General features: G+C 44.1%; 1 protein-coding gene across 4 annotated transcripts in view; it reads right to left on the reverse strand.

Moving 5' to 3' along the window:
- ESPL1 (extra spindle pole bodies like 1, separase) overlaps nt 1–14,447 on the reverse strand; it is a 52,844-nt gene that overhangs the window by 8,955 nt on the left and 29,442 nt on the right. For all 4 annotated transcript variants that reach the window (XM_083169594.1, XM_083169596.1, XM_083169593.1 and 1 more), the window contains exons 20-26: nt 13,318–13,488; nt 7,647–7,860; nt 6,836–7,011; nt 6,634–6,761; nt 4,802–4,924; nt 3,733–3,885; nt 3,419–3,589 (exon numbers count right to left, since the gene is read on the reverse strand). In XM_083169594.1, coding sequence (XP_083025720.1) covers nt 3,419–3,589; nt 3,733–3,885; nt 4,802–4,924; nt 6,634–6,761; nt 6,836–7,011; nt 7,647–7,860; nt 13,318–13,488 — 1,136 coding nt within the window. The remainder of the gene's footprint in view (nt 1–3,418; nt 3,590–3,732; nt 3,886–4,801; nt 4,925–6,633; nt 6,762–6,835; nt 7,012–7,646; nt 7,861–13,317; nt 13,489–14,447) is intronic.

Raw genomic sequence — 14,447 nt, forward strand, 5'->3', positions numbered from 1 at the left:
AGAGTATAGAAAATCCATAGAACAAGAGGAAGCTAACCTTGCCTCCTTGGAAGCAGCCCATAAGGCCGACCCAAATGACAAATCTCTCTTTAAGATGTTAAACGAAACCAGAGACAAGGTTAACGGTCACTATCTAGCCACTGTACACCGAAATATCGCCAGGCTGAATCAAAAATACTACCTCCTCGGTGACAGAGCGGGTAGAATGTTGGCCAGAAAGTTGAGGGGTAAGAGAGCCAAAGAAAAGATTCACTTGATTTACTCAGAACATGGAGCGAAGGTATACGACCCGAGTGAGATTGCTAATGTTTTTTCGACTTATTACTCCAAACTCTACAACCTGCGGGGGGATCCCTCTACCCCCCAGCCTGATGCTGGGGGGATGAGGAATTTCTTCGACAAAATCTCCCTCCCTGCATTGTCTCCGGAGGCTTGTTTATCCCTTAATGCCCCTTGGACTCTAGAGGAGGTCCAGTGCGCTATTGACTCCCTCCCGAATGACAAAGCCCCTGGGCCGGATGGCTTCCCATCCAATTTTTACAAGACATTTAAATCCCAACTATCTCCTATACTTGTCAAAGTCTTTAATGAGGCTTCTGAAACTAAGGGTTTCCCCTCAGAAATGCTTGAATCCCGCATTGTTTCTATAGCTAAACCAGGTAAACCCCCTACCTCTGTCCAAAACTATAGACCCATTGCGCTTCTCAACTCAGACCTGAAGCTTTATGCAAAACTTGCTGCGAACCGAATAAGCCCGCTTCTCCCCTCCCTCATTAAGAATGACCAGGTGGGCTTTGTCTTAAATAGGCAGGCCCCAGATAACAAGCGCAGGGTAATAGACGTTATAGAACATTGCTCGGCAGAGAAGATCCCCCTATTGGTCCTATCGTTAGATGCCGAGAAGGCCTTTGATAGGCTACACTGGGGCTTTATGCAATTAGCCCTGGAGAAGTTTGGCTTCCGGGGACGAATATTAGATTCTATATTGTCCCTTTACTCTCATCCCTCCGCTAAAGTATTCACCAACGGCTGCACGTCATCCAGCTTCCAAATCACCAATGGCACTCGTCAAGGGTGTCCCCTATCCCCTTTAATATTTGCACTCGCAATTGAACCACTAGCTGAACGCATTAGATGTGATGACTCCATTTTAGGCCCGATAATTGGCAATCTTTCCCATAAGATCAGTCTATTTGCCGACGATGTTCTACTATGCATCCTAGACCCCATAAAGTCCCTTCCTGCTCTACATAGGGTACTGCAAGAATATTCCGAAGTTTCGTACTATAAACTCAATACCAGTAAGACAGAAGCCCTCCCGTTAGGCCTCCCGTCTGACCTGGTCATCAAATTGAGAGAAACCTATAACTACTCTTGGCAGCCTTGCTCTTTAAAATACTTAGGAATTCATTTGGCTCCCGGGAAACATATCATTGATTGTAATTACAACCCCATGCTAAGGGTATTTTCGGACTTGACTAGAGACTGGATGATGCATGACGTTTCGTGGCTGGGAAGAATTGCTGCAGCCAAAATGGTTCTTCTACCAAAATTAATGTACCTATTCAGGTCTATCCCAAGACTTCCCTCTAAGCCCATTCTTCAAAGATTTAACCAACTTGTTACTAAATATGTCTGGAAGGGGGCTAGACCAAAAATAGCAAAGAAAAATCTAATAAAACCCAAAACTAATGGTGGAGTGGCGTTCCCTGACTTAGAGCGGTACTTTGCTTCCTGTATCCTAAATCAAATCAGGGACTGGATGTCTCCTTCTGCCCAAAAACCATGGGTAGTTCTAGAAAGCTCATACTCTCACCCGGTTCCTCTGGTAGACCTGTTGTGGCTCCCCCCCGCGATATCACGTAAATTAGCAGCACAGTGTAAATCTATCCAAATATCACTAGATGTTTGGCATAAAGTGATAGAGTCTGCAGATAGGGCAACCCTACCAGCCCCTCCTTTGTCACTTAAGGCCCTTAAGTCTCTAATCCCTATCCCCCATCTGAATAGATGGATTATTCAGGGCATATCCTCTGTGGGCGATCTCTACATAGATGGGCACCTCAAGTCGTTTACCGATTTACAGAATAGTGTTAATATCCCAAAGCAGGATTTTTTCTATGTATTTACAATTGAGAAGCTGGCTCCAAGCACACCTACCAGCATCTAACCAATCTCCCTTCCTCCCCCCATATCTTAAAAACTTAGCGAGTGCTCCCTCTCACAAGGGAGGAATTTCTAAATGGTATTCCCAGCTCCTCTCAGCCTCAGATGGACATAAAACAACTTCTCAAACACAGTGGGAAAGGGACCTAAAAGTGTCCTTCTCTGAGGATGACTGGGATGGTATTTTCAAGTCCTGTTTTAAGATCTCGCGGTGCTTGCACCACTCTGAAATGTTTTTTAAACTCATCCATAGAGCCTACTTTACCCCTGAGAGGTTGCATAGGATCTGGCCTTCCACCTCAAACCTCTGTTGGAGAAGGTGTGGTTCAGTTGGAAACCTTTTTCACATCTTTTGGGAGTGCCCAGTCCTGCGGCCTCTCTGGACGGAGGTGTTCCACCTGATAGGCATTATACTTAATCACCCCATTGCCCCTGACCCAGCCTTAGCACTGCTTCATGTTTTTCCACCCTATTTTTCTGCTGCGGACAAATACTTCATGTGCTGATCGCCACCAAAGCCATGATTGCTAAATTGTGGAAATCAGATGTCATTCCTACAGTAGACTCCATCCGTAAAAAAATCCACAAACACTATACTTTTGAAACTACCGGAGCAAAATACTCCTGTGCGCCAAACTCAATCCTGATGAAATGGTTTGGCTGGTCCCTTTACTGCGACAAAGTGGGCACCTCAAATTTGTTGAGCGACACTATTGACGCATCAGCGCTAGTCTCCAGCTCCAACAGCCTTTAGCCCTGTATAATATAATATCATCTTATTTACCCCTAGTCAGACAACACCTTTACTTGATTTATATATTGGTATGTTTATATCTTTATTACAGAGATATTCATCGTGTAACTATGACTTATCAGATAAGCAGTTCGATGCAATGGTTTCTCGTATCTCTCCTTTGTACATGTACCTTTCCCTCCCTTTTTCCTTTCTGTACCCCCCCCCCCCCCCCCCAATACAAAATGTCTTTCAGACAAAACTTCTTGCAATAAAAATTGAATGTTCAAAAAAAAAAAATCATATTTTTTGCATTAATATACATAATGTGATATTCAATTTGATAAATTCCAGTTTAGATAAATGTATTTACTGTTATAATCATTTAATTTCTCCTCTGTTTATGACCTAACCTGCCTATATAACCAATTCTAGAAAATAAACCTGTAAATTGATACAGCCCAATCTGCAACTTGTCATTAGAAAAAGAGTGATTTCATTGTGCAGAATGACACTCACCATATCCAAAACTAGAACCAAATGCCCCTCAGTAGGTTTTGATTTGATTTTCAGTCTATCAATCGCTTTCTGAAGAAGCTCATGAGCCTTTTCAGCTCCGGAAACACCGAATCCCTGAGTGATAGAGCGGACTTGCTCTGGGGTTAGACAGTGGCAGCCTCCCAAGATCACCTGTAGAGACACACACACACACAAAATTGATAACATTTTAGTTTGAGCATTTACCTGTATGATAAATAACTATTGTATCTGTTCTTTATTATAAAAATAGGAAGCCTTGTTTTTTACGCAGGCAAACCTGCTACCATAAATACCTTCAAGAGTGCTAGGTCTGTTCTTCTCCAGCCACACAATGACAGTGCCTTAGAGAGTCCTTTTGCCTCTTCGTCAACAGAAGCAGAGCATGGGGGTAACAGAAGAACTTTCCAACACCCTAGGATCTGTTCGTCAAGTGACTGTATTAAAGCCTACAAATGGTAAAGTACAATAAGTGTGGAACAAAGCAGAAAACAAGCACCTATAGAGAACATACCAAGTATAACATCAAATGCAAAACATAACATTGCAATTAGAGAATTTTCTAGAGGTAAACTTTTTTTCCCAAAGAACATTAGGACATTCGAACCATAAGGATTTTCCCAAGCAGCCTCTTTGAGAGGCAAAACTCTGAAGTTGCAGTAGGCAATCTTTCCATCCAAAATTTGTTTATTTGGGTGTAAAAACTTTGCTCTTCTGTCCATACATTCAAAAAGATTACATCGCTGCCCAGTGCAGTAGTTTTGTCAAATTTCAATTTGCGCCATCTAAAAGGCAGCCACCAATCTCAAAGAATGTGATCTCATACTTCCAGGAATAGGATTACCTGCTCCCATGTACAGTATGTTATTCAATTACTATGGTAATAAATCTCACAGTCGTTTGCAGCATTGTTACAATACAACCGTTTGGGGATAGGAGGCTTCAGTGGTGAATGACCACATCTGAAAAGTAGCAAATTAATGTATTAAACAATAATAAAAAAAAAAAAACCCTTCTAAAAGTATGACTCATTTAAACTTGTTGCATGTCAATCAATATCCATGAGAATGTAACTAATAAATTCATAGGAACCAGTGACATCAATAAAGTGACTGATTACAATGGTTGCAGTAGATTTTTCGTCCGTAGTATGCGAATGAATAGTTAGTTGCACAAGAGAGGACTGTTCTACAGAAAATGTGCTGAAAGAACAGGAAAAAAGACATTTGCGCACACAATACTGTATTTTCCATTATAAAAACACAACATATCCCAGGGAAGTCGTCAGATTAAAAAACTGCCTTGAAGCCAGTTTGCAGAATGACACTAAAAGACCAGAAATGACAATGGATTATTGGTTCTCACCTTCATACGACTATCCAGCGCTGTGCGCCCTTCCCACCATTCCTTTTTATCTGTTAAGTTGTTGATGGCTTTCTGCTGTTTCTGGATTTCATCAAACTCTTGTAGAGTTGAACTTAGCGGTACCTAGGGAACAACACCGGGAGCACAGTAGATTAACTGATTAGCATTCAACACCTGTACACACTTGGAAAGGATAGTTGAAAAAAAAAAAAAAAAAAAACCTGAAGTACCCTTTAGGAAAGCAAGGTGTAACACCCTGACATTAGGTGATATCAGTCACCAGGTGCCACAGTTAGTAAGGGGCTAATGCCCCAGCACAATGTATGCTGCCAGCCCAGCCAGGGTTAATTGCAGCAGGGGGTGGGAGTGATCCCCTGATGGACAGGCAGAGCAGGAAGAGGAAGTAGAGAAAAGCCTACAGGGAAGGACTCATGTGGAGTGCATGGGAGAGAGAGGAGCCCCAGCACCACAGAGCACAGGTGGCAAGCAAGGGGTGCAGCAGCAGAGCCCAGTCCCAGAGTAAAGCAGCAGCAGCAACAGAGCCCAGCTGCCTGCTCATAGTGAGTGTGTCATTGTGATTTATGGGCTGCTGTGTCAACGCAAGTGGCCAAAGGGAGAGGGCATAAATGGAGTTAATCCTTGGCAGACCGTCTGAAGGAGTTGGTGATAGCATGTCCCCAGTAACATACCGAGGTGTAGCTGAGTGTGGCAACGCAAAAGCGCCCACACTAGCGTGACCTGGAGGTTGCACCAAGAATTGCCAAGGCCTCATCTATATAGAGACCTGCCTTTGAGGTTCCCAGAAAATACATTAAAGGACCAGGTTACTGTTTAAGGGTCTACATCAGAATCCCTGGAGTAATAGTGCCACCCGGTGGCCCAAGAGTGAAAGTACAGCCTTTGTTATAACTTGAAGAGAAGACCCCTATTAGTCAAAGTGTGATTTTCTCCCTGGACGCTAACACGGTGCACTGGTTCCGTTCAAGACTGGCCGGCCCTAGTAATAGAGAGTACCTGGTTAGCATGTATTGTGATTATTGTTCATTATTGCTGAATTATTGTTGGATTTCTGCATTGTGATTATTGTGTGCTGTTGAAGTGCTTATTTTGTGCTGAATACTGTAAGGTTGGCGCCCCTTGTTACAGACCGCAGAATAAAAGGGTCAAAATTGATATTTGTTGTCCATCTTTCCTTGGTGTCCATTACGTGGAAGTGAGAAGACTCCTGACCAAATAGGAAGAAGACGGTGTAAATTGGTTTAGGCACCTGCAAGCCAAGGTAATTGTGTTCCCGTTGCCGGTGGTTACAAAGGCGTAAAGTGGCTATACCTGGGTTAATACAATCAAGGTTGCAATTTAAAATATATAAACACTACATATAGATTTTAAGGGAATGGTTTTGTCACGGTAAAGGCGATATCCTATTAGCAGCGTTACTTTATTACTGCTGATAGGTTTCTAGGGACTACCCTATTAGCCTGATATCTGTACTTATCAGTTATTATGCTTTGTGTGCCTCAGGCACATGAAGCATAATCCCCGATAAGCCGCCGTCCAAGATAGCATATGGGAGTGAGAATTTATCCCACACGTTTGGTGCGATTGTGGCTCCTTCTAAAAACTGCCTCTAACTGGATACTGCGATAATGACCATCAGTCAAACTCGCAATATCAGGCCGTTTTCATCACCAAAAAATATACTGGGGCAACATTTGACTTCCAAATTGTGATGGGAAAAACCTTGGATTTACTGCAGACATCTTCCAGATTCCTATAGTGCAGATGTTTGTATACTCAATCCTAAATCTGGTGAGAGGTAGCAGCGGACTTACCTTCAGATGGGCTGTAGGGATTTGAACGGTAACAGGATCACTTCCTCGCACAAGTCTGCAGAGCAATAGAGTATCTCCAGGGCTCCTTGGCTGGGAGTCGGCCAGTGTCAGTATGCACACCGTTGTGTCTGAAACACCAGAGCTGGGTGAGTTACTGTAACACAGGCTGCTGTACACAAGTAAAGGGCAGAAGGCGACATACTTGCTGGGATCTGTTGGAGCTGCTCCTTAAATGCGTGCGTTTCCAGAGATTGCCTTGGGAACTGGAAAAGCGCCTCAAGTTGTGATAGGTACTGGACTCGGGGGTCCTTGTGATCACCTAGACTCAGACACTGTAACTTGTCAGACACATCACCTAAACCATCCTTCTTAAGTTTCCTATGGGAGAAAATTGAAATAAATAAGTTTACCCTAAAATTATATACAACTAGTCAAAAGCAACAACTAACATAATTCGAATTTATTTATTTAATTTATTAACAGTTTCTTATATAGCGCAGCATATTCCGTTGCGCTTTACAAAAAGGAGACAGTGATACAACAAACAGGGTATTTACAGGCAGTCAAAAGGTAGGAGGGCCCTGCTTGCAAACTTACAACTAATGGTAAATAGCTTGGAATGTTCTTATTTCCTTATTCCGGCGGTCAAAATCCCGACAAGGGGGGGGGGGGGAAACCCGACACGTTTCAAGCTATAGAAATATAGCCGTTCACACTGCCAAAGAAAGGCTCTGAAACGGGTAGGACACTGCTTTTTAACAGTTTAACAAATACCGGTATTTGTTAAATGGTTAAAGCACCCTGGAGCTTTCACACTGCAGCTCTACCCATTTTAAAAGGCTAAAAAAAACTGCAATTTACCGTTTAAGAGCTGCAGTGGGTGTCAAGGGCTTTCTTTCTTTAGAGGACTACACTGGCTTGTACAAGTCCTCCAACAATGACATTATCTTACTGGCTTCTGTCTCTGCAAGTTACAATGTTACAGGGAGACGGATTACTCAAACATCACTGACCGCAGCTTCCGATGGATGTCGCTCAGTAACTGATGCCTCAAAGTAATGGAAACAGATTCGCTAACCAAACGTGCAGTCACATATGGATCCTGTCCTCCAGAGCATAGTGCTAACAGTCGGCATAGCCTAGAATAGAGGACACTAGGGGGAAAATGAGCTACAGACTCCAAAGCCTCCTGGAGAAGAGCAGATGCAGAATGTAGATCAGAGGCACCTGAGAAGACAAATAATAATAATGTAATGTTTATGTTCTTGGGATATTGGATCTGTAGCAGGACTACACGTCCCAGTGGGCCCATCAATGCCCCGCATGCTGAGCCTTGTGTTTCTCCAAGTCCCAGAATGTGGGGAAGGCTTGCTGGGCCCTGTAGTTCTACTACATATTTCAATATTTTTTTAACACTTTAATTTTAACACTTTTTACACTATCAGCCCGTTACCCACAGCCCAGGGGTGGCAGGGACAGCCCTGGTCTTCTGCCTGGGCCACGACTCCCCCTTTATTGGGGGTGACCTTATGTAAAAAGTGTCCCCCAGCTGTGGCATGACACCGCTGGCTGTTTGAGCCCGGTGCTGGTTTCAGAATATGTTAAACAGGACCAGGCCAAGAACCTGGTGCTGGCTATGGAAATACAGTGGGATCCCATTTGATATCCTCCACCTAGTGTTCACTCTAGAAATTTTTTAGGGCAGGGTGCTGACCACAGGAAGGGCACATTTTTCAATCGCGAGGGCACATTTTTCACTCGCGAGGGCACATTTTTCACTCGCGAGGGCACATTTTAATTTAAAAGGTCAAAATGGTGACACCTGAGCTACAAACAATCAGCACGTTTATGCTACAGTATATAATCCACCTTGTGACACCTAAGCTTCACACCATCAGCACATTTATGTTATATAACCATCTTGTGACACCTGAGCGTCACACCATCAGCACATTTGTGTTATATAATCCATCCTGTGACACCTGAGCGTCACACCATCAGCACATTTATGCTATATAACCCATCTTGTGACACCTGAGAGCGTCACACCATCAGCACATTTATGCTATATAACCCATCTTGTGACACCTGAGCGTCACACCATCAGCACATTTATGCTATATAACCCATCTTGTGACACCTGAGAGTGTCACACCATCAGCACATTTATGCTATATAACCCATCTTGTGACACCTGAGCGTCAGACCATCAGCACATTTATGCTATATAACCATCTTGTGACACCTGAGCGTCACACCATCAGCACATTTATGCTATATAACCATCTTGTGACACCTGAGCGTCACACCATCAGCACATTTATGCTATATAACCATCTTGTGACACCTGAGCGTCACACCATCAGCACATTTATGCTATATAACAATCTTGTGACACCTGAGCGTCAGACCATCAGCACATTTATGCTATATAACCATCTTGTGACACCTGAGAGCGTCACACCATCAGCACATTTATGCTATATAAACCATCTTGAGACACCTGAGAGCGTCACACCATCAGCACATTTATGCTATATAACCCATCTTGTGACACCTGAGCGTCAGACCATCAGCACATTTATGCTATATAACCCATCTTGTGACACCTGAGCGTCACACCATCAGCACATTTATGCTATATAAACCATCTTGAGACACCTGAGAGCGTCAGACCATCAGCACATTTATGCTATATAACCCATCTTGTGACACCTGAGCGTCAGACCATCAGCACATTTATGCTATATAATTCATCTTGTGACACCTGAGCGTCACACCATCAGCACATTTATGCTATATAACCATCTTGTGACACCTGAGCGTCAGACCATCAGCACATTTATGCTATATAAACCATCTTGAGACACCTGAGAGCGTCACACCATCAGCACATTTATGCTATATAACCCATCTTGTGACACCTGAGCGTCAGACCATCAGCACATTTATGCTATATAATCCATCTTGTGACACCTGAGCGTCACACCATCAGCACATTTATGCTATATAACCATCTTGTGACACCTGAGCGTCACACCATCAGCACATTTATGCTATATAACCATCTTGTGACACCTGAGCGTCACACCATCAGCACATTTATGCTATATAACCATCTTGTGACACCTGAGCGTCACACCATCAGCACATTTATGCTATATAATCCATCCTGTGACACCTGAGAGTCACACCATCAGCACATAAACCATTATGCTATATAAACCATTTTGTGACAACTGCGCTTCAAACATCAGCACATCATTTATGCCATAAATGTGTTGATTCTTTAAAGGTCAGGTGTGACAAGATGATTTTAAACCATCTGATCACACCTGAGCTTCAAACTATCAGCACATTTATGCTAAAAAACCATCTTGTGACAGCAGAGCTTCAAATATCACCACATTTATGCTATATAATATAAACCATCTTAATATCACACCTGAGTTTCAAACCATCAGCCAGGGATGGCCATCGGTGCAGACGCTATCGATGGTTTATTTCGATGACAATTCTGCTCCCAGCCATCGATGTTAGTAAACTATCTGATGGATAACCATCGATAGTTTTAGCTACCAATGGTCATTCCTTATATATGACTGAATGGGCCTTGGGCCGATCAAAACCCGGGGGCGGGACTTCCGAGTGGCGGAGCTATGCTCCGTGTCCCGGCACCTTGTTAAAAAAAAAGAAGGAGCATCGGTTCTCATTTGCCATCGATGTAGGGAAACCATCTAGTTCTCCCACATCGATGGCAAAAGTATTCAACATCAGCAATAAACATCAATGATTTCAAATCATCGATGGGCATCCCTACCATCAGCACATTTATGCTATCAAACCCATCTTATCACACCTGAGCTTCAAACATCAGCACATTTTAGGCTATATAACCATCTCTTGCGACACCTGAACTTCAAACCATCACTCTGCAAAGTCATTTATGTAATGTATGGATCAGTGGACACTAAGTAGGTTGACAGTTGTTAGATTGATATGCAGGAAGGTCGACATGGATCAAGGTGAATATGACATTACGGTCGACACAATCATTAGCACAACATATTAAAGTAGATCGACAGTAAAAGGTCAACATGGGGTTTTTCACATTTTTTTAATACGAATGTCAGCAGTGTCGACATGGAGGAGGGGAGGGTGGGGGTAGTACCGCGTCCACGCCCTAGTGGATGGTAGGGCATGAAATACCACTTGTCAGCACATGTGTCGGCTCAAAAAACTGTGAAAAACACCATGTCGACCCAGTGCATGTTGACCCAGGGACTGCATATCATTTATTAAAATGACATTTTTTAAATCATAGCAAATAATTTAATTAAACACTCAATAAATCACTCCAAAACAATGAAACAGGCATTGTGATAGTGCAGGCCCCCCACCCCACCAATAACAGGCATTGTGATAGTGCAGGACCCCCACCCCACCCCACCAATAACAGGCATTGTGATATTGGTGGGGTGTGGGGGTCCTGCACTATCACAACGCCTGTTATTGGTGGGGTGGGGGTGGGGGGGGGGTCCTGCACTATCACAACGCCTGTTATTGGTGGGGTGGGGGTCCTGCACTATCACAATGCCTGTTATTGGTGGGGTGGGGGGGGGTCCTGCACTATCACAATGCCTGTTAGTGCAGGACCCCCCCACCCCACCAATAACAGGCATTGTGATAGTGCAGGACCCCCCCCCCACCAATAACAGGCGTTGTGATAGTGCAGGACCACCCCACCCCACCAATATCACAATGCCTGTTATTGGTGGGGGGGGTCCTGCGCATTGTGATAGCGCAGGACCCCCCCACCCCACCAATAACAGGCATTGTGATAGCGCAGGACCACCCCACCAATATCACAATGCCTGTTATTGGTGGGGTGGGGGGGTCCTGCACTATCACAATGCCTGTTATTGGTGGGGTGGGGGGGTCCTGCGCTATCACAATGCGCAGGACCCCCCCCCACCAATAACAGGCATTGTGATAGCGCAGGACCCCCTACCCCAAAAAAAAACAAAACAGTAATATGCCCCCAAAAAATACCTACAGGGTGCTTAAATCAGGAGGGAGGCGGCATGCTGCTTGTATTAGCCCTAACACGCCGCTCACCTCTTGCTACGTGAGCGGCATGTCAGCTTGGCAGGAGGGAGGAGGCATGCTGATTGTAAGAGCTGACTGCCGCTCACGTAGCAAGAGGTGAGCGGCATGTCAGCGCGACAGGGGGGAGACAGTACACGCAGCTCAAGCTGCGTGTATCATTATGCAGGGCGCAGGGCGGGCGGGCAGAGCGGCCAGGGAGAGACAGTACACGCAGCTCAAGCTGCGTGTATAATTATACAGGGCGCAGCGCGGGCGGGCAGAGCGGCCAGGGAGAGACAGTACACCCAGCTCAAGCTGCGTGTATCATTATGCTGGGCGCAGGGCGGGCGGAGCGGCCGGGGAGAGACATTAAGATATTATTATGCAGGGCGCAGGGCGGGACAATAAGGGCAGGGCGGAATTGAGCATGTTTTAAAGGGGCAGGGCGCAGCGCCCTGCAAAAGAAGCCTAACGGGAACACTATCCACCCCCTGATATTTTTGCAACCAGGACCGACTCAATGAGCCCGGGGCTGGTTATACCTCGGGAGGAGGGACCCCACACCGTTTTATTTTTATTATTGTCTTTATATTTTTTACACAGAGAAGACAGCACAGATCTGACTGACCCATGCAGGCTTCAGCCAAATATGCCTGGAAATTGAAGTGTATTTTCTGCTCAATGCCGGAAAATTCAGCAGTACAAATGATAGTAAATGAGCACATCACCATAGAAAATATGGCCATATACCACCGAGTTCTATTGATGAGGTCTTCATTCGTGCACCAGAATTCAGCTGAGCTTGCTGTATATAAATACGATTAATCAGCCAAAGAGTGCAACTGAGAGACTATCTCCCCCCCTTTTTTTTGTATGTTCATTGACCAATACCCCTTTCAGACATACGCGAAAATGCCGGGTTTTTTCACATGAACGCGCCCAAACCCGGGACTAGTGTATGTCTGAAAGGGTATACCCGGGATTTCACTCCCGGATACTGAGCACCTGCAATTGACCAGGGTTTTTCCCGGTATTTAACTCCCGGGTATAATACCCGGCTTATGTCTGAATGGGTTTACCCGGGTTTTTCAGTTTTAAACATGTGATGCTGCCGGGGCGTGTCCCATTTTAATGATGAAACACTGAAGTGCTTGAAAAGCCTGGCTTATGTGTGAAAGGGGTATACCTGGGTTTTCCCCGGATTTGAGGTGTAGTGTGAAAGGGGGTCTGTTACTAAAATCCGGGGAGTGACCTGGGTTGAAAATCCCGGGTAAACCTGGCCAAAATCCCGGGTAGTATGTCTAAAAGGGGTATAACAGGTTTTGGTAACCTTGTTTTTGATAGGTGTCTTGGTAGCTGCTCTAAGCATGATAATAGTCTGTTAATTTTTTGTTGACTTAATCAGCCGAATTCGGCTAATAGTAAAATTAAGCTAATTTACCAGCTGTATTTGACATAGAATGGGTACGAATACATGCATTTGACGCATTTAATCTTTTAGTAAATTTCCCCCTAAGAATCCATACTTCACAGGTAGTATAGAATGTAACATATACCATTATGCCATAATAGATTGCTTGCATTAACAAAACTTACTGAATATAGCTGGTAGGGAGGAGGACAGTCCTGTTATGCTGAAAATATTTGTATCCGTTTCCCGCTCTTTTGTTCCTGGTATCCAACTCTGCCTCTCCACTCCAACATCTCTTCTGAGAATTTCACACTCCGTCACTTTCTCCTTTTTTAAAGACTTCTGTCCCTTACAAGCTGGTGTACAAAAAATTAAATTACATATTAGTATTTTGAATAAAGCCTTGTAATTATGTTACTGTAATAACATTGTAAATGAGAAGTTTATATAGGAGTGTCTAAATGTACTATTTCCAAAGTTTAGAAATTCACAAAAGCCAATCAGCTGAGTAATATTACTATGTCCAATCAAAAATCTCTACCATCCTTCAGTTTCTGGCAACTGAAGGGGTCTTAAGATGGGTACACAATGTCGTTCCGACATTGTGTGTAAACACTGGAACCTCCTTTATTAGCATAAACAAGAGATCGCTAGGTTTCATGTGCAGCACAATGGGGTGTATTCAATGCGGCCGGCGAGGGGGTTAAACGGCGGGAATCTCCAAAAACAAGTGATCCTCGCCGTTTAACCCCTGCTCACCCTATTCAACGTGCCAGGGAAATACTCGCTGTCAGAGGAGCACGCTGCATTTAGCAGTGAGTCTCGCTGTTTTAGCAGTCGCATACGCCGTTTCCCCCTCGCTCCAAAAACCTAGCGAGGGGGAAATGGCGTGTGCAGGGGGGTCAGTTGAATACCGACCCTGCGAGCTGTGACAGCGAGCAGTCACAGCAAACATTGAATACACCCCAATGAGCGATGTAGGCTATTTGTCTTTACAAAATGGCAAAATCAGCAAAACATTTACTGTAACCATTCTAGATAGGACTTTTTATTTTTGATGAAAAACATTTCCATGTCAGGATTTCAGTACAATTTTTATGCCAAAAGCAAAATAACCTGAAAGACATGCTTGGGACAGCAAGATTTGGAGACTTGCCCTTCAGGATTTAAAAATCCCATTTTGCACATACGCAGGAAAATGGGGGATTTAGCTTAGATGGTTTTGTGAAAACGGTGTGTGTGACTGTGTTGTGTAAACTTATGTACATAATAGTATTATAATTTTTTTTTATATTCCTATTTAATGATTTCCTCT

The sequence above is a fragment of the Crinia signifera genome, chromosome 2 (assembly GCF_055691185.1).
Source record: "Crinia signifera chromosome 2, ASM5569118v1, whole genome shotgun sequence".
Classification (NCBI taxonomy): domain Eukaryota; kingdom Metazoa; phylum Chordata; class Amphibia; order Anura; family Myobatrachidae; genus Crinia; species Crinia signifera.